Source organism: Anomaloglossus baeobatrachus, chromosome 5 (genome assembly GCF_048569485.1).
Source record: "Anomaloglossus baeobatrachus isolate aAnoBae1 chromosome 5, aAnoBae1.hap1, whole genome shotgun sequence".
Classification (NCBI taxonomy): Eukaryota; Metazoa; Chordata; class Amphibia; order Anura; family Aromobatidae; genus Anomaloglossus; species Anomaloglossus baeobatrachus.
The window spans coordinates 395,282,544-395,309,618 of record NC_134357.1 but is presented as its reverse complement, the minus strand read 5'-3'; the positions used below and the strand labels follow the sequence as shown (position 1 = coordinate 395,309,618).

At 43.1% G+C, this 27,075-nt stretch overlaps 1 protein-coding gene across 4 annotated transcripts in view; it reads right to left on the bottom strand.

The window, feature by feature from the left end:
• RAPGEFL1 (Rap guanine nucleotide exchange factor like 1) overlaps positions 1 to 27,075 on the bottom strand; it is a 136,486-nt gene that overhangs the window by 11,811 nt on the left and 97,600 nt on the right. For all 4 annotated transcript variants that reach the window (XM_075350148.1, XM_075350149.1, XM_075350147.1 and 1 more), the window contains 2 exons: positions 4,189 to 4,367; positions 3,530 to 3,620 (listed from right to left, as the gene is read on the bottom strand). In XM_075350148.1, the coding sequence (XP_075206263.1) occupies positions 3,530 to 3,620; positions 4,189 to 4,367 (270 nt within the window). The remainder of the gene's footprint in view (positions 1 to 3,529; positions 3,621 to 4,188; positions 4,368 to 27,075) is intronic.

Genomic DNA, 27,075 nt, shown 5'->3' with positions numbered 1-27,075 from the left:
AATCTTGAATGCGATGGTGGAAAGAGGAGATGAGAGGGGAGTAGAGAAGGAGATCTTGTGAGGATCGAAGGTTACATGCAGGTAAGTACCGGGAGACTAGGTCAGAGATGTAGGGAGGAGACAGGTTGTGGATGGCTTTGTAGGTCATGGTTTTGAACTGGAGTCGTTGGGCAATGGGAAGCCAGTGAAGGGATTGGCAGAGAGGAGAGGTCGGGGAGTGGCAGGGGGACAGGTGGATTAGCCAGGCAGCATAGTTTAAAATAGATTGTAGGGGTGAGAGACTGTTAGAAGAGAGGCCACAGAGCAGGAAGTTGCAATAATCCAGGCGGCAGATAATAAGGGCATGTACTAGGGTTCTTGCAGCTTCTTGGGAAAGGAATGTACGGATCCGGTTAATATTATTGAGTTGGAGCCGGCAGGAGGTGGAGCGGGCTTGGATGTGTGGCTTGAAAGAGAGATTAGAGTCTAGGATTACTCCCAGGCAGCGAGCACGTGGCACTGGGGAAAGTGAGCAGCCATTGACATTGATGAATATGTCAGGTGGGGGGGGGTTGAGTGAGGAGGAGGAAAGACAATGAATTCTGTTTTGTCCATGTTCAGTTTTAAGAATCGAGCAGAGAAAAAGGAGGAAATAGCAGACAGACATTGCGGAATTCTGGTTAGTAGGGAAGTGATGTCAGGTCCAGAGAGGTAGATCTGCGTATCATCAGCGTAGAGATGATACTAAAAGCCGTGGGACTCTATGAGCGGTCCCAGGCCGACATCCTTCAAGTTTGTACAGGTGAAAAAGGGGAAGTATTGTATTTGCAGATCTGGGATATTGGGCTTTTTATATCTCATATTAGCGATAATCATGAACCTTCTATGTAAACGGTATTCTTATTCTTTCTACTTTCTTTTAGTAAATAAAACAAATAAGTGTAAAAGGGACATTTACAAGATAATTAGGAATGAGTATTGTTAGTATATATCCATTCGTCACCTATTCTTACAGCCAATCCAAGGCATCAGTGGTCTGATGACTGAAAAGACCAAACATCATCATTTCTGGTCCTGGCTGAGATTGGAGTGATAAGAAACATTTTAGTTCTTTATTTTTTTTTAAGGAATTGTCACATTTTGAAAAACCAGTGGGAAACTCCTTTAAGAAACTTCAGACACCTTTTCCTTAAAATTTTAGTTTCTTCCGGGGAGAATAGGCGTTGGGGTGGACCCAGGCGCTTTACATTCACCTATTTGGTAATAATAGTACATAATCTGCCTTTGGTTTGCTCATTTGTTACAGTAGTTCATGGGGTAGTGCGGGTACAGGGCATCGCTACAGTTTACCACGTTGCACTTTATATCTGCTGCCTCTGGCTGCTGACCATTAGTTGCTATTTATGTGTCTGTATAGTGTGTATCACTAGCAGTACTTTTGGTATATTTTTGTGTTACTTTGGCCAGGGTTGTTACAGTCAGAAGCATGCACATGTTTCTAGTGCATTCCATTATTGTTTTGTAATGTTTTAGTAGCTTTATATATGCATTTATATATGCATTTTCCAGATGATTTTTTTGATTATTAAAGTATTTATTTATGTGAGGTATTCTTTCCATGAATTTTTGTATGGTCCTTGGTTTTTCGACAACATTTCCGATAATTCTTTTCACTCTTCTGTCTGAAATCTTTTGGGGAGCAGCTGGTCATAGCCGATTTATTGGGAAATGATGTTCACTTCCAAATTATAGCCACAACAGTGCTCCCTGGATCCTTCAGTAGTTTAGAAATTCTTCTGTAACCAGTGCCATCAATATATTTTGTTACAATAAGGTTGTGAAAGTATTGACAGCTCACTGGTTTTACCCATCATGAGATGTTTCTTGTGTGACACCTTGGTAATGAGACACTTTTTTATATGCCATCACTTGAACCAGCTGATATTCATTTTCAATAAGTGGCAGGATTGCTTGCTAATTACTGATAGATTTCACCTAGTATCATAACTTTTCATGGCTTTTTGCACATCTTTCTGCATGTGTTCAATACTTTTTCCCATTGTCATTTCTCATTATTACACATAATTTTATTTATGTACATCTATGGTTTGATTTATTTGCCTGTGTGGATTGCATGGATTGTTACCGACATCTTGTGAGAATTTCAGGCCAATAGATCCTTTAGAAATATATTTACTGAACAAACTGGTGACATGTTCAATACTTATTTCACCCACTCTATGATAGAATGATTAAAAGGGAATCTTTCATATCTCCAAACATAATAAACCTGAAAATATAGAGTTAACCTGAACTTTAATAGTGTTATAAACGTGTCCAGCCACGTGGCTACTGGGAGAAAATTAACTTTATTCCTCCCAGGAACTGCTGGCTTCCAGCCATAGAGGCAGGCTGGTGCGGCTACAATCCCATGCAGCTTCCCCTATCACTCCCATGACTCCTATCACCCCAGCCACTCAGGCATCAGAAAGTTCTGGGATTGTACCACAGTTGCAGAATATTGTATGAACGGTGAATCTTGGCTGCAATTTAGACCTTAAAAGGATTGCACTTGGAGCTCAAAATGCTGAATAGAATCCAAAGCGTTTTGCTGCTGTAATTATGAGAACAAGAGAACCGCGGCTACAATCACACAGAGCGCTGCAGATCAAGCTGTCAATCAAAGTGCTAGCATGTGCTTATAGCTGATGCTCCGAGAGTGACTGGACAACCTCCGGCACACCTCTATGACTGAAAGCCAGCAGCTCCTGGGAGGAGTAAATGTTATTATCTCTGAGGAATCAAGCTTTCAGTGCAGCAGATGGACAGCTTTGTAATGTTAATTACCTACAGATTAACCTGCATATTAACCCCATATCTACAGGTTAATAGTATTTGGGGACATGACAGGTTCCCTTTAAAATTAAATCTTATAGTTCGTTTATAGTGGTGGTCGTTTAATAGCCTGTCACACAGGTTGACCCCGCTTTAGATGTGTAATGAATCAGTAATAGATAGTTCAGTGCACATCGGCTGCCATTGTTCTCTGCAGCGCAAGTTCTGTTTACACAGGACAATATGCTGCCCAAAACAATAATGTTTTGGGCATTTCACTGGATGAACGAGCATTTGTTTGTTCGTCGGGTGATTGGCAGCCTGTTTAGGCTGCATGATTATTGTGGAATGAGCCTTCACAGGGACCTTGTTCATGATAATTGTGAAAGTAAAAAAGTCCTTTATTAGGCAACATTACGCTCTGATGCTACGCATAGTGATACTTTTTGAGATATTCTGGAATATACCATTTTACTTTTACATTATCAATACAAGTCAGACAGATATGCTATACATATAGATATCATTGAATGACAACACTGTAAAGTATGTTGCCAAATGACTGCCTCCCTCTGATCATAAATGGCTTACTATCTTATAAGAGCTTAGTGTTGCCCTGTGTTGGTGGAATGTCAGTACTTGTACTATTATTTGTGAGTATTTTTATTTCATTGTGTTTGTCATATGAGTAAAGAGGGTAGAGATTTCACCTTACCTCCCAGGTAACACGTAGGCGGCTCACGGCTCCATTGTCCAAACCCATCACTATAGCAAAAAAGGATAGGAGGTCCTGGTTCTGTTTACAACTGTGGAGAGTCCAGGGTAGAGACATAATGAGAAGTTGAGGTTACAAAATATATATTATGAAGTAAAAGAGCATTTACTGGATTTGAAAGTAAGATAAAGTGATAGAGGCTGTAAACATTGGAAGCACCACCCAATTGTCTAATTTCTTTAAATCGAGCTATATCCTACTATTTACAAATATAATGGATAAACTTCAATAGAATGAGCTAGGGAGAGGGATGGAGAGATGAAAGAGGGAGAAAAGGAGAGGAAAAGAGAGATGAAGAGCAAGAGAGTAAGGGATAGAGAAAAGAGATCAAAAGAGAGAGAGAGAGGATAGAGAGAAAAGGAGTAAAAGAGAGGGAGAGAAGATAAAATAGAAGGAGTGAGTTACACAGAGAGACGAGAGAGAAAATGAGAGCTCGAGAGGGTGGAAAAAAGTGATAGTGAAGCAAAGAGGAAGAAAGAATAGATAGAGAGGAAGAATAACAGAAGAAACAGGTAAAGGTTTTAATATATTACAGTAGATAGTATTTAGGCAAGAAAAGAGTATGATCATTGAGAACTGATAAAGGGCAATCTACTAACATTGCTGCCGTTTTGATGAACTTCTTGAGGAGCTGAGTGCGTCTCGCTGGTGCCTCACAGAGCAGGGTCTGGGTACTGACCCAATGCTGTACCTCGCTACACCTTTGCAGGAGCAGCTCCAGATTTGCTGTCTCCCTGCGTCCCCGCTCCACATGGAACACATAGTCTACAAACTCCAGCTGAAGAGACACAAGATCATTCAATGGTTATGTCTTCTGCTACCTAAATAGTATGTTCTTCACTGCCACAATTATGTTTACAGATTTAAAGATTGTAAAATTAAAAAATGGAGCAAATGGTATTAATTAAAAATGCTTTCCTATGCAGTCCTGTTTCTCCTTGGTAACAGACTACAAACAAATCCCGTGTAGTCTGATCCTGCAGTCTTACTTCCTTTTATGTGTGCAGTATTTTTTCCTATGTTAACAAGAATTTTGGGGAGTTGAGTGAACCTCTACAGTTTAGTTCTCTCTGCAGAAGAAGTCTGAATTTAGCTTTATTATTAATTATTATTATAGCGCCATTTATTCCATGGCACTTTACATGTGAAGAAGGGGTACACATATAGGGACAAGTACAATAATCATAAACAAAAAAGACACAGACTGGTACAGGAGGAGAGAGGACCCTGCCTGCGAGGGCTCACCGTCTACAAAGGATGGGTGAGGATACAGTAGGTGAGGGTAGAGATGGTCATGCGGTGCTATAGTGGAGTTAGGGGGATGGGTGAGGGTACAGTAGGTGAGGGTAGAGATGGTCATGTAGTGCTATAGTGGACTGAGGGTTCCGGCAGGTTATAGGCTTGTCGGAAGAAGTGGGTCTTCAGGTTCCTTTTTGAAGCTTTTCAAGCTAAGCGAGAGTCTGATGTGTTGTGGCAGAGTATGTCACAGTATGGCGGATGCACTGCAGAAATTTTGGATGCAATTGTGGGAAGAGGTGATGAGAGGGAAGTAGAGAAGGTGATCTTGTGAGGATTGGAGGTTACGTGCAGGTAAGTACCGGGAGACTATATCACAGAAGTAGGGAGGAGACAGGTTGTGGATGGCTTTGAATGTCATGGTTATGTTTTGAACTGGAGTCATTGGGCAATGGGAAGCCAGTGAAGGGATTGGCAGAGAGGAGCGGTTGGGGTGTAGCGGGGGTACAGGTGGATAAGTCGGGTAGCATAGTTTAGAATAGATTGTGAGGGTGCGAGACTGTTAGAAGGGAGGCCACAGAGCAGGAAGTTGCTATAGTTCAGGCGGGAGATAAGGGCATGCACTAGGGTTGTTGCAGCTTCTTGGGAAAGGAATGTACGAATCCCGAAAATATTTTTGAGTTGGAGGCGGCAGGAGGTGAAGAGGGTTTGGATGTGTGGCTTGAAGGAGAGAGTAGAGTCAAGGGTTACCCCCAGGCAACTTTAGTTGTGAACAGAGAAGAAAACACATCGGCACTGATAAAATATGAGTTAATGATCTTTTTAGTCCTAGATAGTAATCTGAAGTAAGTAAGGTAAGTAAGGTGGTAATTGGGTACATGGTTTTGGCTGCAATGGGCAATATCACTAGCAGTATCGCTTTAGTTTCTATCGGTGACTGTTCAGAAATGTATGCTTTTTTATTTTTAATTTGCAACAAACTAAAATTACCGCAGAGCTCCCCGCTGTGAAACAATATGGTGTTTGACTAAATCATTTTCTAACCCGCTGAGTTGCTGGTGCCCCCTCCCAGCATCATCCAGGATTTCAGAATTATGTGCACTGATAAACCACATATTATAGGTCACAGTTAATTTTCTGTAATGCTTGTTGTTTTCTAAAATTCTTAAGCAATTAAAGAGGTAAAAAAGGAAAATTTTGGTAAGAAAAAAAGAACTTGGTTACTCTTTTTCCCTCGCACATCTGTATCAGCAAAAACGTTACTGCAAAGAAATCACAAAACTTAAAGACGTATTCCCATCTCTGACATTTATAATGTATCCACAGGATATGCCATAAATATATATGCTAGCTCAGCTATCGTTAGAATTCCCATAGAAGCAAATAGAGAGCTGCCACCTCTCCAGTTCTGATGTCACGGGACGGGATTTCCCTTCTGGAGCTAGATATGTGTCCCAGAGATATTTGTTTCCATTGATGACAAATTCATCATTGTTGCTTATATATTGGTATTTTTTTTTTCCTTAAAATTGATCTCCCCCATTTAATCTTGAAAGGTTCAGCTATTGCTACCCATAGGAATCACTGAGAAAACTGTGTAGCCCCTATAGGTAAAATGTAATCATAGTGGCATTAAAGGGTTATTCTTGTCTCCAAAATCCTATCCCGATATATAGTATGTGTAATAGTGTTAGCAAATACCTCTACTTAGAAATGTAGTATAGTTCTGCTGAATAGCTATCTTGCTTACCTCATGTGCAGGGCATCACAGTAGCTTAGGTATCCATGGTTATGAGCAACTAACTAAGGCGGGCTTTACACGCTGCGACATCGCTAGCATCGGCTAGCAATGTCCAGCGCAATAGTACCCGCGCAGGTCGTATATGCGATATCTTGTGATTGCTGCCGTAGCGAACATTATCTCTACGGCAGCGTCACACGCACATACCTGGTCGGTGACGTTGCTATGACTGCCGAACAATCTCTCCTTCAAGGGGGAGATGCGTTCGGCGTCACAGCGACATCACCGCGACGTCACCAAACGGCCGGCCAATAGCAGCGGAGGGGCAGACATGAGCAGGACATAACATCCCACCCACCTCCTTTCTTCCTCATAGCTGGTGGACGCAGGTAAGGAGATGTTTGTCGTTCCTGCGGCTTCACACGCAGCGATGTGTGGTGCTGCAGGAACGAAAAAACATCATCGTATCTGCAACAGGAGCGACATTATGAAAATGAACGACGTGACACAAATCAGCGATTTTTGTCACTTTTGCGCTTGTTCATCATCGTACCTAGGCTTTACACATTGCGATGTCGCTACCGGCGCTGGATGTGCGTCACTAACGACGTGACCCCTACGATATATCAGTAGCGATGTCGCAGCGTGTAAAGCCCGCCTAACTGTCACTGTATGAATGGTCGTAACCATGAATATCTAAGCTGCAATACCCTGCACATGAGGTATGAGACATGACATGATTTTGGTACGTATGTGCTAGTTTTTATATGTACCAGAATCACGGACATATGCAGACCCATTACAATCAATGGGTCTGCGCACACATCAGTGATTTTTCACTGACCGTTTCTTCGTGCAGTGTACACGTGTGTCCGTGATTTCCACACAGAGACATGTCCATTTTTTTCTGGCATCACTGATGTCCCACGGAACACACAATGGTGTGTTCCGTGAAACACGTACCAGAAAAAAACGTGCATTAAAAATCAAAAGCTTTTTAAACTCACCCGTCTCTAGCGACGCTGTCTTCAGCAGCTGCTGTCTCCTGCTTCCAGGCCAGCTAATTATGTTCATACATATGCACTGCACAGCCGACCCGGAAGTAACTGCAGCCGCGGGGAGACAGCATCTGGGATACTTCAGCACCACGGACAGCAGGAACAAGGACAGGTGAGTTTAGAGTGCCTGATCTCCATGTGCTATTACTGATCACGGACAGCACATGGAGAACACACGTATGTGTTTTTCACTGACGTGTGAAATCGGCCTAAAGGAGAAATGCCCACTAAGAGATTTAGTTAAATTTGTGAACAATATTTAGAGAAAAAGGCCTTTTGTGTACATAGAAAAAGTATTAAGCGGGCTTTACACGCTGCGATCTCGCTCTTGCCCGCCCCCATTGGTTGTGCGACACAGGCAAATCGCTGCCCGTGGCGCACAACCTCGCTTAACCTCATCACACATACTTACCTGCCTAACGACGTCTCTCTGGCCGATTGGCCGGTTCGTGCGGCGTCACAGCGACGTCACACGGCAGGCGTCCAATAGAAGCGGAGGGTCGGAGATGAGCGGGACGTAACATCCCGCTCACCTCCTTCCTTCCGCATTGCCGGTGAAGGCAGGTAAGGAGATGTTCGTCGCTCCTGTGGATCATACACAGTGATGTGTGCTGCCTCAGGAACGACGATCAACATCACTAATAAGCAGAAAACGATTTTTTGTTTCAGGACGACCTCTCCGCGGCAAACGATTGTGACCGCTTTTGCGATCGTTTAAAGTCGCTCATAAGTGTCACACACTGCCATATCGTTAATGACGCCGGATGTGCGTCACAATCACCGTGACCCCGACGATAATTCATTAACGATATCGTAGCGTGTAAAGCCCGCTTAAGAAGTTTGAGTTCAGCTCATGAAAAATGTGTTGCGTTTATATTTTTGTTCAGTGTATATTGAACTTTCTTATATTACTTATACTCACCTGCCATATCCCTTCCTTTTTATATAAATATATCTGCTTGTAATATGCAGTTAATACAACATTAACATATGCATTGATTCTTCCTTCTGACATTTCTTTTTCTTGTTAACTTTTATTAATTTTTTTGTTGCGCATATCAGTATCCTTCATATGAATGACCCTTAGCCTGCTTTCACATTGCGCTTTTACTTACGTTCACAGGTCCCGTCGGAGCATCCATCCCAACCACGCCTACCCACCCTGCAAAGCATGTTTCAGATGCATGTTCCGACAGGGCCATTGACTATAATGGAGCAGACTCCGGTAGCGTGTGCTCTGTCTTGCTCCATTTTTGGGCATATACGGTTTCTGCAGGCGGACACCTGAACGTAGTCGACGATATTTTGGTGTCCGCCTGCAGAAAACGTATATGCCCGAAAATGGAGCAAGACAGAGCACACGCAAGCGGAGTCTGCTGCATTATAGTCAATGGTCCTGCTTTGTGGGGTGGGGGAGGGGCGGTAAGGACGGATGCCCCGAGGGGACCACTGAACGTAAGTAAAAGCGCAATGTGAAAGGTGCCTAAGCGTATGAATCGGACGAGTGCAATGAGAGAAAATCTCTCACTGCACTTGGACCAATGTTATTCAATGAGGCATAACAGATCCGGATCTGTGATTTTTGCTCTTTTCATGTCTAATTGGCATGAGACAAAAATAGCAGCATGTTGTGATTGACAGCGTATATTGGATCACGCGCAGGGCCGGCGTCAGCACGCGGCATACCTGGGCAAATGCCGGGGCCCTGGAGAGCCGGGGGGGCCCACTCGGCCTCGTCAGTTCTGGTGCCCCTTGGCCGGGGCCCCCTCGCCTTAGTTCTGCTGCCCCCGGGCCGAGTTCCGCAGTCCTCGGCAGGAATCTGCAGCGCCGTCCCTTTAAGGCGCGCAGACTTCCTGGTTTGAACTTCATCTGTGGGCGGAGCTACCGACCGGCCTGCTCAGTCCCACAGATGAAGGAGTTGCAGTGCCAGCCAGCGACCCCCAGCACAGCTCTTCTCTCCGGCGCTGTGTGGGCCCCCTCTCCGGCGCTGTGTGGGCCCCCTCTCCGGCGCTGTGTGGGCCCCCTCTCCGGCGCTGTGTGGGCCCCCTCTCCGGCGCTGTGTGGGCCCCCTCTCCGGCGCTGTGTGGGCCCCCTCTCCGGCGCTGTGTGGGCCCCCTCTCCGGCGCTGTGTGGGCCCCCTCTCCGGCACTGTGTGGGCCCCCTCTCCGGCGCTTTGTGGGTCCCCTCTCCACCGTGACCTGAGAGGTATGTGCCCTCCCCGCCCCCGATTTATGGGCCCTGGGGAGCTGTATGGGCTTCTCCCCCCTTAGGTGTATGCCCTGCCCCCCGGTGCTGTATGTGCTGGCCCCTGGAGCTGTGTGTGTGGGCCCCACAGAGCTACGTGTGTGTCTGTATGTATGTAGCAGAGCTATGTGTGTATGTATGTAGCAGAGCTATGTCTGTATGTATGTAGCAGAGCTATGTCTGTATGTATGTAGCAGAGCTATATGTGTATGTATGTAGCAGAGCTATGTGTGTATGTATGTAGCAGATTCATGTATGTATGTAGCAGAGCTATGTATGTAGCAGAGCTATGTGTGTATGTATGTAGCAGAGCTATGTGTGTATGTATGTAGCAGAGCTATGTGTGTATGTATGTAGCAGATTCATGTATGTATGTAGCAGAGCTATGTGTATGTATGTATGTAGCAGAGCTATGTATGTAGCAGAGCTATGTGTGTATGTATGCAGCAGAGCTATGTGTGTATGTATGTAGCAGAGCTATGTGTGTATGTATATAGCAGAGCTAGGTGTGTATGTATGCAGCAGAGCTATGTGTGTATGTATGTAGCAGAGCTATGTGTGTATGTATGTAGCAGATTCATGTATGTATGTAGCAGAGCTATGTGTATGTATGTAGCAGAGCTATGTATGTAGCAGAGCTATGTGTGTATGTATGCAGCAGAGCTATGTGTGTATGTATGTAGCAGAGCTATGTGTGTATGTATGTAGCAGAGCTATGTGTGTATGTATGTAGCAGATTCATGTATGTATGTAGCAGAGCTATGTATGTAGCAGAGCTATGTGTGTATGTATGTAGCAGAGCTATGTGTGTATGTATGTAGCAGAGCTATGTGTGTATGTATCCAGCAGAGCTGTGTATGTATGTAGCAGAGCTATGTGTGTATGTAGCAGAGCTATGTGTGTATGTATCCAGCAGAGCTGTGTATGTATGTAGCAGAGCTATGTGTGTATGTATGTAGCAGAGCTATGTGTGTATGTATGTAGCAGATTCATGTATGTATGTAGCAGAGCTATGTATGTAGCAGAGCTATGTGTGTATGTATGTAGCAGAGCTATGTGTGTATGTATGTAGCAGAGCTATGTGTGTATGTATCCAGCAGAGCTGTGTATGTATGTAGCAGAGCTATGTGTGTATGTAGCAGAGCTATGTGTGTATGTATCCAGCAGAGCTGTGTATGTATGTAGCAGAGCTATGTGTGTATGTATGTAGCAGAGCTATGTGTGTATGTATGTAGCAGAGCTATGTGTGTATGTATCCAGCAGAGCTGTGTATGTATGTAGCAGAGCTATGTGTGTATGTAGCAGAGCTATGTGTGTATGTATCCAGCAGAGCTGTGTGTGTCTGTATGTATGTATCTAGCAGAGTTGTGTTGTGTGTCTGTATGCATGTATGATGTGTATCTATGTATGTCAGTGTATATGACTGTATAGATATGTCAGTTCTATACGTATTTTTGTGAGTTTGTCTTTAAATATGTATATGTATGTGTACGTATGTGTGTGTCTGCGTGTGGATGGGGCCCACCGGGACTCTTCCGCCCAGGGCCCACAAAAACCTGGAGCCGGCCCTGATCACGCGCATCCATACAGGTCTATGGAGTGTGTGAAACATTGGACTGCATCCGAGTGCAGTCCGATATACACAGAGACAGGCAATGGAGAAGATGGAGAAATTAATCTCTCCCTCTTCTCCGCACCTGTGCTCCGATTCTTGCATGAGAGAGACTCAGATCACAGTGAGTAACACTTGGCAGACGCTTACAGCAGAGTTTGAGCCGAGTGTCATTTGCATATAGGATCTGATTCTCTTGCATCAGATGATATATGCTTGTCTGACCCCAACCTTGTAGTTATATATTTTTTATATAGCTATTTTGTCTGTGTATTTTCCTTATCAGAAGACGAAGCAAGATAGCCAGCGGGGGACTTGTATTGCTATATGTATGTATACCTGTGATATTTTGTATGAAAATGACAGTCCCATTAGTTTAATCAAACATATGTTGTTAATTTAATTTAATAGCCTTTAATGGGACGAGGCACATCATCTGCATATAGCCACAATGTACAGAACAAAGTCGCAGAATTTAATTTGATGGAGAATGGAGAAGGCTTCCATCATCAGAGCTTCGTGTGGTTACGGCAGCAAATGTGCTTGAATATTGGCTTCTTCATGGGACGATAGATCAGCGTGCCTGGTGACACTTCCATCAATATCCCATCTTCCTTGAGGCTATAAAGACTCAATAACCACATGACCAAGCTTATTTAATAAGGGAAGCTAAATGCTTTGTGCGGACATGTCCCATCTTTGCTCTTTTGCAGTGTTGGCAAGATATCTCCCATTTCCATTAATACAATGCATGTGGCCATGGCACCACAGAACGGCACGGTGAGAACTCCCTGGTGCAGCACTATCAGGGCAATACACATTCTCACTGCACACATTACACACAGGCTGATTACATTTCATACATGTCTGCTCCTGTTCTCATTCCATCTCCATAATCTCCTTACACTAATATATTACCAGTGTGTGACACCCGGGGAGACGGAAGCTTTTATTAGTAGTTCAGGATGATGGGAGAATAGGCTCAGGAGACAATGACACCAGTAAATATAGATACTTGGGTCGTCCTATTTTGTAAAGTTGATAAAACTTATATTGTTGTTACTAATATATGTTCTTCTCAGGGTAAATTGGGTGACATCCAATATGGCTGCCTTTTACAGATCCCACAATGGTTGACCCCTAGCTTTCCCAAACTACTAAAAGCAATCATATAGTATTCAGCTGAGAATAGGAGTACACGTTGTCTACCGAAGTAGGCATATTGTATTGAGTGATACTGCATGGCATATGGTGATTTGCACTTTATGTTGGGGCACACTATGGCTGGCACTATACGGGAGAAACACTGCGGCAGGCAATGTATGGGAGAACACAGTGACGGAAACTGTACTGGATGATAGCACACTGACTTGCACTGTATGTTGGTGTAAACTATGGCTGTCACTGTACAAAAAGATACTGTGGCTCACTCTGTAAGAGACGACTCTGGGGCTGGCACTGCAAGGGAGAGCACTGTGGATGGCACTGTACAGGAGGACACTGTGACTGATACTGTATGGAAGGACATACAATCTAGCACTGAATGGGAAGACTGTGCTGAAGCACACCATGGCTGATATTGTAAGGGAGTACACTTTGGCTGGCATCATATGGGAGGACACAATAGCTGTCACAGCACGGGAGTACTGTGGCTGGCAGCTGTCACTGCATGGGACTACTCTGTGACTGGGACTGTGTTGGAGGACAGAGTAATTGGCACTGCATGGGAGGATATTGTATTGGAGGATACAGTAGCTGGCACTGCATGGGAGTATACTGTGACTGTCACTGTATGGGAGGACATCAGTTGGCACTGCATGGAAGGACACAGTAGTTGGCACTGCATGAGGACAACAGTTGGCAGTGCATCGGAGGACACCGTAGCTGGCACTGCAAGGGAGGACAGCAGTTCGCACTGCACGAAGGAAACTGTGGTTGTCACTGCACAGAAAGACAGCAGTTGGCACTGCACAGGAGGACACTGTGGCTGGTACTGCACGGGAGGACAGTAGTTGGCACTTCACGGGAGGACAGTGTGGCTTGCACTTAATGGGAGGGCAGTAGTTGGCACTGCACAAGAGAACACTGTGGAAGGCACTGCACAAGAGGACACTGTGGCAGGCACTGCACAGGAGGACAGCAGTTGGCACTGCCCGGGAGGACACAGTAGCTGGCACTGCACAGAAGAACACAGTAGCTGGCACTGCACGGGAGGACACAGTGGCTGGCATTGTGTGGGAGTACACTGCACTGTATAAAGGCCTAAACTATGTAAAGGAAAAACATTTCATACAGGTCAAGGAATTTCAAAGAAAAATGTACCATTCTTAATCATTTATATTAGGTGGTAGATTATTCCATAGGTACACAGGTACAGTCAGCTGTGTTATTAATTTGTCATCCCACAAACCCACTAATCTAGAACTCAGTGTGCTTTCCAGAGGTCTCACATTTTGTCCTACAAAACCTCTAGACAAAACACAGCTTTGTAGTGACATGGAACAATACTTCAGGAGACTGAGACTGAAGGGAGTTTTTTGATGCTAAAGAAAACTTGAAGCTTCTAAACAGCCAAACACAAATCAAGGCCAGGTCTACGCGTTTCAAAGGCATGTCCGCCTTCTTCATCAGGACAAAGGAAAAAACAGCATGATACCAATTGCTACTTGGGGATACATATATATTGAAAAAGAGGCTCCACACCTACACAGGTGATGTCAGTCAGGGAGTGGCTGAACATCACGTGTATGAATAACAGAAAGCAGTGGAGAAAAAAATGGAAGAAACAGAAAGAAGAAAAAAAAAAAAAAAAAAAAAGGAATTGGAAGGGGTTAAAACAGAGGGGTGTACGCATATGTCTGTAAAAAATTTTTTGCTTTAATAAAAAAACAAATGTAAAAAAATGTGCTTTATTTATAAAGCTTGCGCCTAAAAATACATAAAAATATAATGTCAGGTCGCTGCCAAAACAATCAGCAAGAAGGTGCAAAAATATATCAGCAAGAAGGTGCGAAAATATATATATGTATATAATACTGGAGATGATCCAGCAGTAAAAAAAAAGGGGGGTTTATGCTTTAATAAAAACAAATGTGCTTTATTTGTAAAACTTGTGCCTAAAGATACATAAAAATATAGTGTCAGATCGCTGACAAAAACAATCAGCAAAAAAGTGCAAAAATATATATATGTATGATACTGGAGATGATCCAGCAGTGAAAAAAAGGGGGTTTTTTTTCGAGGTACAAAAATGTGAAAAAAAGGGGGGTTGGGACACACGGGTTTTTGCTTTAATAAAAAACAAATGTAAAGAAATGTGCTTTATTTGTAAAGCTTGCGCCTAAAAAATACATAAAAATATAGTGTCAGGTCGTTAACAAGACAATCAACAAAAAAGTGCAAAAATATATATATATGTATAATACTGGAGATGATCCAGCAATGAAAAAAAGAGGGTTTTGTGAGGTACAAGAATGTGAAAGAAAAATGGGACACACGGATTTTTGCTTTAATAGAAACAAATGTAAAAAAATGTGCTTTATTTGTAAAGCTTACGCCTAAAAATACATAAAAATATAGTGTCAGGTCGCTGACAAAACAATCAGCAAAAAGGTGCAAAAATATATGTATGTATGATACTGGAAATAATCCAGCAGTGAAAAAAAGGGGTTTTGTGAGGTACAAGAAAGTGAAAGAAAAATAGGACACACGGGCATAGGGAAAAAAAAAAAAAAAAACTCCAACGTGCTATGTGAAGTGCTGAAAGGGGTGAAATGAGTTCAAAGCGTGGGAAAAAAATTATCTGCGCATGCGTGCGCATGAAGGAGCAGGGTGAAAAGAATTCATGTCGGCATAGAGAACGGGCTGGAACAAAATACAGTGAGTGAAAAAAGGGGGTAGATCAAATATGAAAAGAATAAAGAAGATAGTTTCTGGAGAGTGAAACAAATATAAAGATCAAATTTTGTATTCATCCATCCAAGGGCAAAAAACAGTGTTTGATGGTATCACATTTAAATAAATACATACAATAGATATGAATATAATATAAAGAGTAAAAACCTTTAAGAAACACGCTGAAACCAAATAAAATAATTATCACAACCAACAGATAAAAGGATATATATGAAAAGTTGTATATAAAAACATACAATCCCACCTTATAATGAAAGCTGGGGAAGGGGGAAGGAATTTTTGGAGTATCTTAATAAAATGGGGAAAAATACATATATAAAAATTAAAATGTCCTTATTATATTAGGATAAAAACTGGGTGTATAAAAACTTCATGTTTATGCAGACCGCATTAGAAAATGTAAAAGAAATATATATAATATATATCCAAAAAATATTTGTTGGGAATTTATTTCACATAAAACATTAAAAAAATCCCAAAAAAAATTTTTTAAAAATTTTTTTAAATTTTTTTTTTTTTTTTTTTTTTTAAATAATAAGCGAGGATTAATAAAACAGATCGGTCAATTCATTGAGCCCATGCGGTTTTAGAGTACTGAGCTTATGGATCCAAAAGGTCTCTTTTTTGCTTAATAATTCTAATCTATTTGGTATATCTGAGGGAATATGTTCAATAGGGGTGATTGTACAGGACATCATCTTATTGTGAAATAAAGCACAATGTCTAGATAAACTGTGCAACATATATCCAATCTTGACGTTATGTCGGTGAGAATTTAACCTATTGTGCAATGCCTGGCAAGTCCTCCCCACATACTGCTTACCACAGATACAATCCAATAAGTAAACGACATGGTCGGTCTGGCAGGTCATATAATCCTTAATAGGGAAAATCTCAGCACCCACGTGCGAACAAAACGATATCTTATTATGACCGATGATCTTGCAGCAGAGACAGTTTTTTGCATTACATCTAAATGACCCTATTACAGGGGTTGTAGTGTTAGAGCTCCTAGTATCTTTAAGTCTACTGGGAGCTAAAATATTCTTAATAGTAGGAGCTCTCCTAAAAGTAAAACCCGGTTGGGAGGGTAAAATGCCCATTAAAATGGGGTCATTTAAAAGTATATCCCAGTGTTTTGAAAAAATTTTTTTAATCCTAAAATTGTCACTGCTGTAAGTAGTAATAAAATTGAGGGCAAAATCATTAACAATCGGGCTCGCGCCGTCTGCTTTATTATCGGATTGGAAAACTTTCCTAGAAACAAGCAAATCCTTTTGTTTTAAAGATCTTGTGGTAGTGAAGGCTTTTTTGATTAAATTACGGGGATATTTTTTCTCCAAGAACCGCTCTTTTAAAATGGCAACCTGATCAGAGAAATCCTCATCTGTTGTGCAATTTCTCCTTATCCTTTTATATTGATTTACCGGTATATTGAGCAACCATTTATCATAGTGTTCGCTATTGAAATTTATATAGCTATTAGTGTCCACCTGTTTAAAATAAGTCTTGGTAAGAATACGGCTGTTTTGATGATAAAGTGTCAGATCTAAAAAATGAATTGTCTTATCATGGACAGTTGATGTAAAATTCAAACCCCAAGTATTTTCATTTAACAAAGCAAGAAAGGAATCAATATTGTTTTGTTCATTATCCCATATAAAAAACAGATCATCTATGAATCTTTTGTAGACAACAATACTGTTTACATGACTACCATCCAGTATATGGAGGTTCTCGAATAGTCCCATAAATAAATTTGCATACGAACAAGCTGCTTTTGATCCCATCGCTGTACCCAGATATTGATGGTAAAGTTTATCTAGGAACGTGAAGAAATTGTTATGTAAAATGAAGCTCATAGCCTCCAAAAGGTAACCTCTTTTGGATTGCAGGAAATCTGCTATCTTTGGTGAGAAAAAACCATAGACTGAAAAGACCCAAATCATGGGCAATATTTGAATATAATGCGGAAACATCAACAGTTACAAAGAGATACGATTGTTTCCAAGGAATATCTTTGATTATGTTTATGAGATGGGAGGAATCTCTCAGATAACTCCCTAAATCCATCACATACGGTTGCAGTAATTGATCCACATATGCCGCTAAATTTGCTGTGAGTGAATTGATGCCTGAGATGATAGGGCGTCCAGGGGGGTTTACCGGATTTTTATGCAATTTAGGCAGATGGTAAAAAAATGCTACATTAAAACTATCAATCTGTAAAAATCTCTTTTCAGATGAATTCAAAATATTATTATCAACGGCTTTTTGTATTAAACCCTTATAGGCTATGACAGCAGAATCATATTTCCCCCATTCTACTGTCTGATAGTATAAGGGATCAGAGAGTATCCTTAAAGCCTCATTTACATAATCGCCCCTGTTCTGGACGACAATGCCTCCCCCTTTATCGGCCGATCTGATGACAATTTCTCGATTATTTTTTAGGTTTTTGAGTGCCAATCTCTCTTTATGGGAGAGGTTATGCTGCAAATTTCTTTTGGTATTCATGAACACCTTGAGGTCTGTCAAAACTAAGTCACTAAAAGTCTTGATGTGATGACCTTTGCTCCCTGTGGGGTAGAATTTGGATTTGGGTTTGACAATAGTGTGGACAAAGGGGAGATCTGTTGGAAGAGTATTCGTGTCACTAATGGGGGGAGTATTACTATTTAATAAAAAATGCCTCTTTAGAGTCAATTTTCTGATATAATCATTCATATCATTCCAAGGACTTTGATGTGTTTTTAGATGTCCAAAATTATATCAGAAAATTGACTCTAAAGAGGCATTTTTTATTTAATACTCCCCCCATTAGTGACACGAATACTCTTCCAACAGATCTCCCCTTTAATTTTTTACAGACATATGCGTACACCCCTCTGTTTTAACCCCTTCCAATTCCTTTTTTTTTTTTTTTTTTTTTTTTTTTTTCTTCTTTCTGTTTCTTCCATTTTTTTCTCCACTGCTTTCTGTTATTCATACACGTGATGTTCAGCCACTCCCTGACTGACATCACCTGTGTAGGTGTGGAGCCTCTTTTTCAATATATATGTATCCCCAAGTAGCAATTGGTATCATGCTGTTTTTTCCTTTGTCCTGATGAAGAAGGCGGACATGCCTTTGAAACGCGTAGACCTGGCCTAAATAAAGAAAATATAGCAAAGAATTCATCACATCGTTTGGCTTCATGGTTTTAGCGCAGTGTTAAACCCGACTTTCTTATCCATTCATGATTCCCTGTTGCATCATCGGGGCTGCTGCTTGACCATTTTCTGCATACATAGGAGTTGTGCCTGTCACAACTTCCATAGGTGAGCACCTGTTTTCATTTTCTAAGCCTGCATTGTTTGCCAGATAAGACCCTATGTGCGCTTTTCTCTCCACAGCATTTTGATTCAAACACAAATCAAAACAGAGAACAAAAAAAGTCTGACTGGACACCTCCTCCTGGCCGCAACACCATTTTGGACCAGTATATTGACTCATTTAGATATTCGGTACAGTCAACAATATTGGACAAAAAAGCAGAAGAAACATATAATATCAGTGTGCAGGAGAGAAGGGTAATTCACAGCCTGAAGAAAAACAAGGAGATCACTATTAAGCCAGCAGATAAAGGAGGCGCCATAGTTCTCCTGAACACAACAGACTACATTAAAGAAGCAAACAGACAACTAATGGATATACAGTACTACACCAGACTGGATGATGACCCAACCCCAAAATATATGAGCGAATTGAAAAAAGTCATCAGATGTCTGAGTACAGACTTCACAAACCTTCTGGACCTAATACCTGAGAATCCAAGGATGGGAGTTTTCTATATGCTACCCAAGATTCATAAACCAGGTAACCCAGGGAGGCCAATCATCTCAGGGGTGGGAACGCTCACTGAGAAACTCTCTGGGTGGGTAGAAAATGTCCTTAAGCCACTGGTGAGAAACACAGCCAGCTATATACAGGACATCACTGACCTTTTGAAAAAGCTATCTACAATAGGTCCCCTACCCGAGAGTACCATCTTAGCCACCATGGATGTGGAATCCTTATACTCTAACATCCCACATGAAGATGGACTAACCACCTGCCAAATGTTTCTTGTAGCTAATGGGATCCCTCCTGAGTCTGTATTAAGACTCACCAAATTCATCCTCACACACAACTTTTTCTCTTTTGGCGAAGAGCTATATCTACAATGCACAGGAACTGCTATGGGAAGCAAAATGGCACCACAGTATGTCCACCTTTTCATGGCTAAACTGGAAAATGAATTTTTAGCATCCTGCAACCGCAAACCATTGGCCTATTTCTGTTTCATCGATGACATCTTAATAATCTGGACCGAATCTGAACAGGAGCTTCTAAAATTTCATGAAAAATTCAATGCATTTCATTCTACCATAAACTTGACATTGGAACACTCAAAAACAGAAATCAACTTCCTGGATACAACCATAAAAATTCAAAATGGTTCAATCCAAACATCGGTGTATCGGAAGCCTATTGACCATCCCACATACCTCAGATGGGACAGCTTTCACTCCAAACACATTAAACATTAAAAAGTCCATTGTCTACAGCCAGGCCCTCAGATATAATCGTATCTGTTCCAGCCCTGCAGACAGGGATGAACACTTAACCCATCTTAAAAAGACATTTCTAAACCAAGGCTACCACCCCACCTCCATAGATGATCAGATCATTAGAGCACCAAGGACCCCTAGAAGTGAACTGCTTCAATACAAACAAAAAGAGGAAAATAGTCGAGTACCTCTGGTGGTGACCTACAACCCACAGCTTGAGGTACTGAGAAGAATGGCCAAGAAACTTCACCACATTCTAAACAAGGATAACCGGTTAAAAACAATATTCAAAGATCCTCCATTGCTATGCTACAGGCAACCTCCTAATTTAAGGAGCATCATGATCCAAAGTTCTATGCCCTCAGACACATCAAGTGGAACTTATCCTTGCAATGTAAAGAGCTGCAAAACCTGCACTCATGTAGAGTACAAAGACCAGATAAAGATCCCTAACACACAGAAGGACTATAAAATTCCTGGGACATTCACATGTTCCTCTTCCAACGTGGTGTACTTAATCCTGTGCACTGTATGTCCTATTGGGGGCCTCTATGTTGGAGAAACAGGACAGAGACTGAGAGCAAGGATGAGATCTTACCGCCACACAATTACAGACAAAAAATTCATTTACCTGTGGCCAAACATTTCTGTGCTTCAGGACACAACATAAACCACATGAAAGTTGTCATATTAAAAGGCAACTTCAGATCACAGAGCCATCGCAGGGTCTGGGAATACAGATTCATCACAATGTTTAACTCTGTGGACACAGGACTCAACCTGTCAGAAGGATTTATGACTCATTACAAAATCTGAGAGGTCAGCTCCAGAGACTCACCAGACCTCTAATCCTACATGGATATTGGGACAATAAAACTCACACCACTAATCAAAGCTAACTAAGGATTCACTTTCTAAGCTCAGTGTTTGTTTATTTAAATGTATTTTATTATGCCATCCCTCTGCTCTGTTTGTGCATATACTGTATTTGTGTTTCTTCAGATATTTTGTCATACCATGCCTGAGGAAGAGACCTGAGATGTCTCGAAAGCTTGCTTTATAACATCATCATATATTTTATTTTAGTTAGCCATTAAAAAGTATCACAACTACAAAAATTTAATTTTGTTTCTCTCACTGAGAGCAATCAATAATTTTTCAACTGGCTAACACGGTACCAAAACCTTTTTCTTTTTATTATTCCATAGAACACCTGAATCTCACTTTGAAGAAATGGTTGATTGTTGTATTCAGTCAGTGAAGCTCCCAATTCCTCTGAAAAGATGTTCCGTAGCAGCTGAGGTGAGTACTTTACAGAATAATCTACCCTTTTTATAAATCTTCAAGGGTATCACGTGTCACTTTGCAGATCCTTGCTGTGTATTCTGTCCACAGATTCAGCGTGTGTAGGTCAGATGTGGTAAGTCTACGGTAGCAGACTGATGTGGCAATTTGTGTCAGTGTTGTGAAAGATTTATAGATTTTCCTGTTTGTTTTGTCAGACAAATGCTCACCCTAAAATAACCCAGAAATGTGTTCACTTCTGCACAGGATTTTACAGGTAAAGATTTGGCTCCTGAGGTAATCATAGACTTGACTTGTCACGGACTAAATCAACCACAAACCAGTCATTCCTTTTCACATCATATTGGCTCCGTTACTCCCCATGTGATAAGTGTGTTATTCGCTTCATCCCCATCTGCCGAGGGGGTCTGTTTTCTTCATTACCGGCAGGTCTGATGTCCACCTGCCTGGGTCTGTTACCTCCCTGTGACTCGCTCTTTATTAGATATTAACACCTGCTCATATAATGTAGTTCCAAAGGCAATTACAAGTCTTGCGGCTCTCCTGCTACCAATGGTGGAACATATTGGATGATTTTTGGTCATATGATATGACTAGAGTTGAGCGCGGTTCGTGGTTCGTGGTTCTCCAGTTCGCGGCTCGAGTGATTTTGGGGCATGTTCTAGATCGAACTAGAACTCGAGCTTTTTGCAAAAGCTCGGTAGTTCTAGAAACGTTCGAGAACGGTTCTAGCAGCCAAAAAACAGCTAAATCATAGCTTGGTTTCTGCTGTAATAGTGTAAGTCACTCTGTGAATCAAACTATTATCACATTTCAGTGTATAGTGTGCGTGAACAGCGCCTTCAGATCACTGCTGTTTCTATAATGGCGATCGCCATTTTTTTTTTTTTTTTTTCTTGTCTTCCTTCCCTAAGCGCGCGCGTCTTGTGGGGCGGGCCAGCATGTCAGCCAATCCCAGACACACACACAGCTAAGTGGACTTTGAGCCAGAGAAGCAACGGCATGTGTGATAGGATCTGCATGTCACATGTCCCTGCATTATAAAACCGGACATTTTCTTCACGGACGCCATTATCTGCCTTCTGCGTCTTTGGTGTCAGACATCACTGTCGCAGCTCCGTCTTCCTGAGTCCTATAGCCGATACAGCTGTATGCGCTGCATACACAGCGTTAGACAGCTTAGGGAGAGCACTTTATAGCAGTCCTTTTAAGGGCTCCAACCGGCAGGGTCAGAGAGCCATAGGTGACAGGTCCTGCAAACAGCAACAGCGTCTGTGTAGCCCAGGTCAGGGATTTCCTACCTGCATTTCACCATTAGGAGGGAATAGAAAGGCAGTCTTCCATTCCTCTACCCAGAGCACCACAATCCTGCCACTGTACCCTCTTGTCCTCTGCACACTCCAACTGATAACTAAGCCATTATACTAGCAAACACTCAGTGTACCTAGTGGCATCCTATACGTGGCTATTGGACTTTGCTATAGTCCCACTAGTGCAAAGACATTTGCAGAGCGCGTCTGCCTGCATTGCACACTACAACTCATTCTAACCAAGCCATTATACTAGCAAACACTCAGTGTACCTAGTGGCATCCTATACGTGGCTATTGGACTTTGCTATAGTCCCACTAGTGCAAAGACATTTGCAGAGCGCGTCTGCCTGCGTTGCACACTACAACTCATTCTAACCAAGCCATTATACTAGCAAACACTCAGTGTACCTAGTGGCATCCTATACGTGGCTATTGGACTTTGCTATAGTCCCACTAGTGCAAAGACATTTGCAGAGCGCGTCTGCCTGCGTTGCACACTACAACTCATTCTAACCAAGCCATTATACTAGCAAACACTCAGTGTACCTAGTGGCATCCTATACGTGGCTATTGGACTTTGCTATAGTCCCACTAGTGCAAAGACATTTGCAGAGCGCGTCTGCCTGCGTTGCACACTACAACTCATTCTAACCAAGCCATTATACTAGCAAACACTCAGTGTACCTAGTGGCATCCTATACGTGGCTATTGGACTTTGCTATAGTCCCACTAGTGCAAAGACATTTGCAGAGCGCGTCTGCCTGCGTTGCACACTACAACTCATTCTAACCAAGCCATTATACTAGCAAACACTCAGTGTACCTAGTGGCATCCTATACGTGGCTATTGGACTTTGCTATAGTCCCACTAGTGCAAAGACATTTGCAGAGCGCGTCTGCCTGCGTTGCACACTACAACTCATTCTAACCAAGCCATTATACTAGCAAACACTCAGTGTACCTAGTGGCATCCTATACGTGGCTATTGGACTTTGCTATAGTCCCACTAGTGCAAAGACATTTGCAGAGCGCGTCTGCCTGCGTTGCACACTACAACTCATTCTAACCAAGCCATTATACTAGCAAACACTCAGTGTACCTAGTGGCATCCTATACGTGGCTATTGGACTTTGCTATAGTCCCACTAGTGCAAAGACATTTGCAGAGCGCGTCTGCCTGCATTGCACACTACAACTCATTCTAACCAAGCCATTATACTAGCAAACACTCAGTGTACCTAGTGGCATCCTATACGTGGCTATTGGACTTTGCTATAGTCCCACTAGTGCAAAGACATTTGCAGAGCGCGTCTGCCTGCGTTGCACACTACAACTCATTCTAACCAAGCCATTATACTAGCAAACACTCAGTGTACCTAGTGGCATCCTATACGTGGCTATTGGACTTTGCTATAGTCCCACTAGTGCAAAGACATTTGCAGAGCGCGTCTGCCTGCGTTGCACACTACAACTCATTCTAACCAAGCCATTATACTAGCAAACACTCAGTGTACCTAGTGGCATCCTATACGTGGCTATTGGACTTTGCTATAGTCCCACTAGTGCAAAGACATTTGCAGAGCGCGTCTGCCTGCGTTGCACACTACAACTCATTCTAACCAAGCCATTATACTAGCAAACACTCAGTGTACCTAGTGGCATCCTATACGTGGCTATTGGACTTTGCTATAGTCCCACTAGTGCAAAGACATTTGCAGAGCGCGTCTGCCTGCGTTGCACACTACAACTCATTCTAACCAAGCCATTATACTAGCAAACACTCAGTGTACCTAGTGGCATCCTATACGTGGCTATTGGACTTTGCTATAGTCCCACTAGTGCAAAGACATTTGCAGCACGTCTGCCTGCGTTGCACACTCCAACTAATTATAACTAAGTTGCATTGTCAGGGATATTTATTCTTTATTATTCTGCTGTTAATAAAGCTAGACCACCACTGCAATCTTCACCACCTCTCAATTTTTACTACCACATTTTCAGTCCACAATCTTGTCGCAATCAACATGAGTGGCAAAATGACAGATGCTGGTGGAAAGGGGAAGAGGCGTGGTGGAAAAGGCAAAAAAGGTTTTGTCCGTGGGGAAGGTGGCAAAGCTCCATTATCATCTGCTGAAGATAGACCATCTACCAGCAAAAGTAAGATGTCTACTACTTACCGTGGACAATCCGATGTGCTCCCTTTTTTACGGACACGAACAACAGGAAGAAAGGTAGATGATGGGCAAAAAAGGAAAATGCTTGAATGGATCTCAAGTGGTCCAACAAGTGCCCTCTCAGCCACTTCAAGTACCGCATCCAAAAAACACCAGTCCTCTGAGTTGTCATCCCAATCACACTTGATTTCTCCCAGCTCTGAAGTCTCCATCAGCCCTGCACAGTATGGTGGAACTGAGATGGCTGAGTCTGCAGAGCTGTTCAGTCACACTATAGCCTGGGAATCAGAGGTCTGCTCCCAAGCTACAGTGAGTACAGAACAGGAAATGGTCTGCAGTGATGCCCAGAACCTTTGTGACTCAGATTCAGGCCGTGAGGACCAAGTTTCTGAGCATAATGTTGACCCTTTGTCACAAACTGTAACACCTGTGGTTATAGACAATGAGGAACATACTGATGAAGATGAGACGCAGATACCCGATTGGGATGACAACTTAAATATTCCGTCAGGGCAAGAAGAGGCTCGGTCTGAGGGGGAGGGGAGTGCAAACACAACAATTGATGATGACGTTCTAGATCCCACCTACTGTCAACCCCCAGTCAGGCACTCGAGGAGGTCAACAGAGGCGGTGGAGGAGGATGCAACCGACGACGAAGTTACCTTGCGCCTTCCTGGACAGAGTCGGAGCACTGGTAGCACGTCTACAACTGCATCCTCAGCCACCACTCTGCCTATGAGCATTATTCGGGGTGGATCAACAGGTCGCATGGCCTCTAAGCCTTGCCTAGCCTGGTCCTTTTTTCACATCGAAAAAGATCGCCCAACTCATGTGATATGTAACATTTGTCATGATTCTCTTAGTAGAGGTCAAAAGCTCAGCAGTTTGACAACTTCTTCCATGAATCGTCACATGAATAAATATCATAAGTCCCGGTGGGAAGCTCACCGTGCTGCAATGCGGCCTAGCGGAGCGAACCATCCACCGCCCGCCCCTTCCACTGCATCCGCGCGCTCTTCATCTTCTAGGACTGTGGGGACAGCTGCCACACCTGTTTTTCCACGCAAAACTTCCACCACTGTAACCGCAACAGGCAGTTTGCTTGTAAGGTCGTCAGTTGGTTTGGAAGGGGAAACAAGTGAGTGTGTACAGCTCTCTCAGACATCGATAGCACCAACGTTGGATGAAGGCAACATCATGTCTCCGCCTGCACTTTCCTCACAAACCTGCATTTTTCCAGGGACACCCTACTCAACACCGTCTACACACAGCAGCCAGATCTCTGTCCCTCAGATGTGGTCAAATAAAAGGCCACTTCCTCCGACCCATGACAAAGCTAAGAGGTTGACTCTATCCCTCTGTAAGCTGTTGGCTACCGAAATGCTGCCTTTCCGCCTAGTGGACACACAGGATTTTAGAGACCTTATGTCTGTCGCTGTGCCCCAGTACCAGATGCCTAGTCGCCACTACTTCTCTAAGAAAGGTGTGCCCGCGCTACACCAGCATGTCGCACACAACATCACCGCTTCCTTGAGAAACTCTGTGTGTGAACGGGTGCATTTCACCACCGATACTTGGACCAGTAAGCATGGACAGGGACGTTACATGTCGCTGACTGGGCACTGGGTAACTATGGTGATAGATGGTGAAGGGTCTGCTGCACAAGTCTTGCCGTCCCCACGACTTGTGTGTCAATCCTCTGTCTGTCCAAGTTCCGCCACTGCTTCTGCATCCTCCACCTCATCTGGGTCCTCCACCTCCGCCCCAAGCCTGCCTGGTCAGGCCACCAGCGTTCTCACTGCGCAGAAGGAATCACGCACCCCTCATTACTATGCTGGCAGCAGAGCGCAACGGCATCAGGCGGTCTTTAGCTTGACATGTCTTGGTAATAAGAGTCACACAGCTGAGGAGTTGTGGTCAGCTTTGCGGTCCGAGTTTAATAAATGGTTGTCTCCACTCAAACTGCAGCCTGGTAAGGCCGTGTGCGACAATGCTGCAAACCTGGGTGCGGCACTTCGCCTGGGCAAGGTGACACACGTACCTTGTATGGCTCACGTGTTGAACCTTGTCGTGCAGCAATTTTTAACACACTATCCCGGCCTAGATGGCCTTCTGAACAGGGCACGAAAACTGTCAGCTCACTTCCGCCGTTCAAGCGCCGCAGCAGAGCGACTTGCATCGCTCCAGAAGTCTTTCGGCCTGCCGGTTCATCGCCTGAAATGCGATGTGGCGACACGCTGGAATTCAACTCTCCACATGTTACAGCGACTGTGGCAGCACCGCAGAGCCCTGGTGCAAT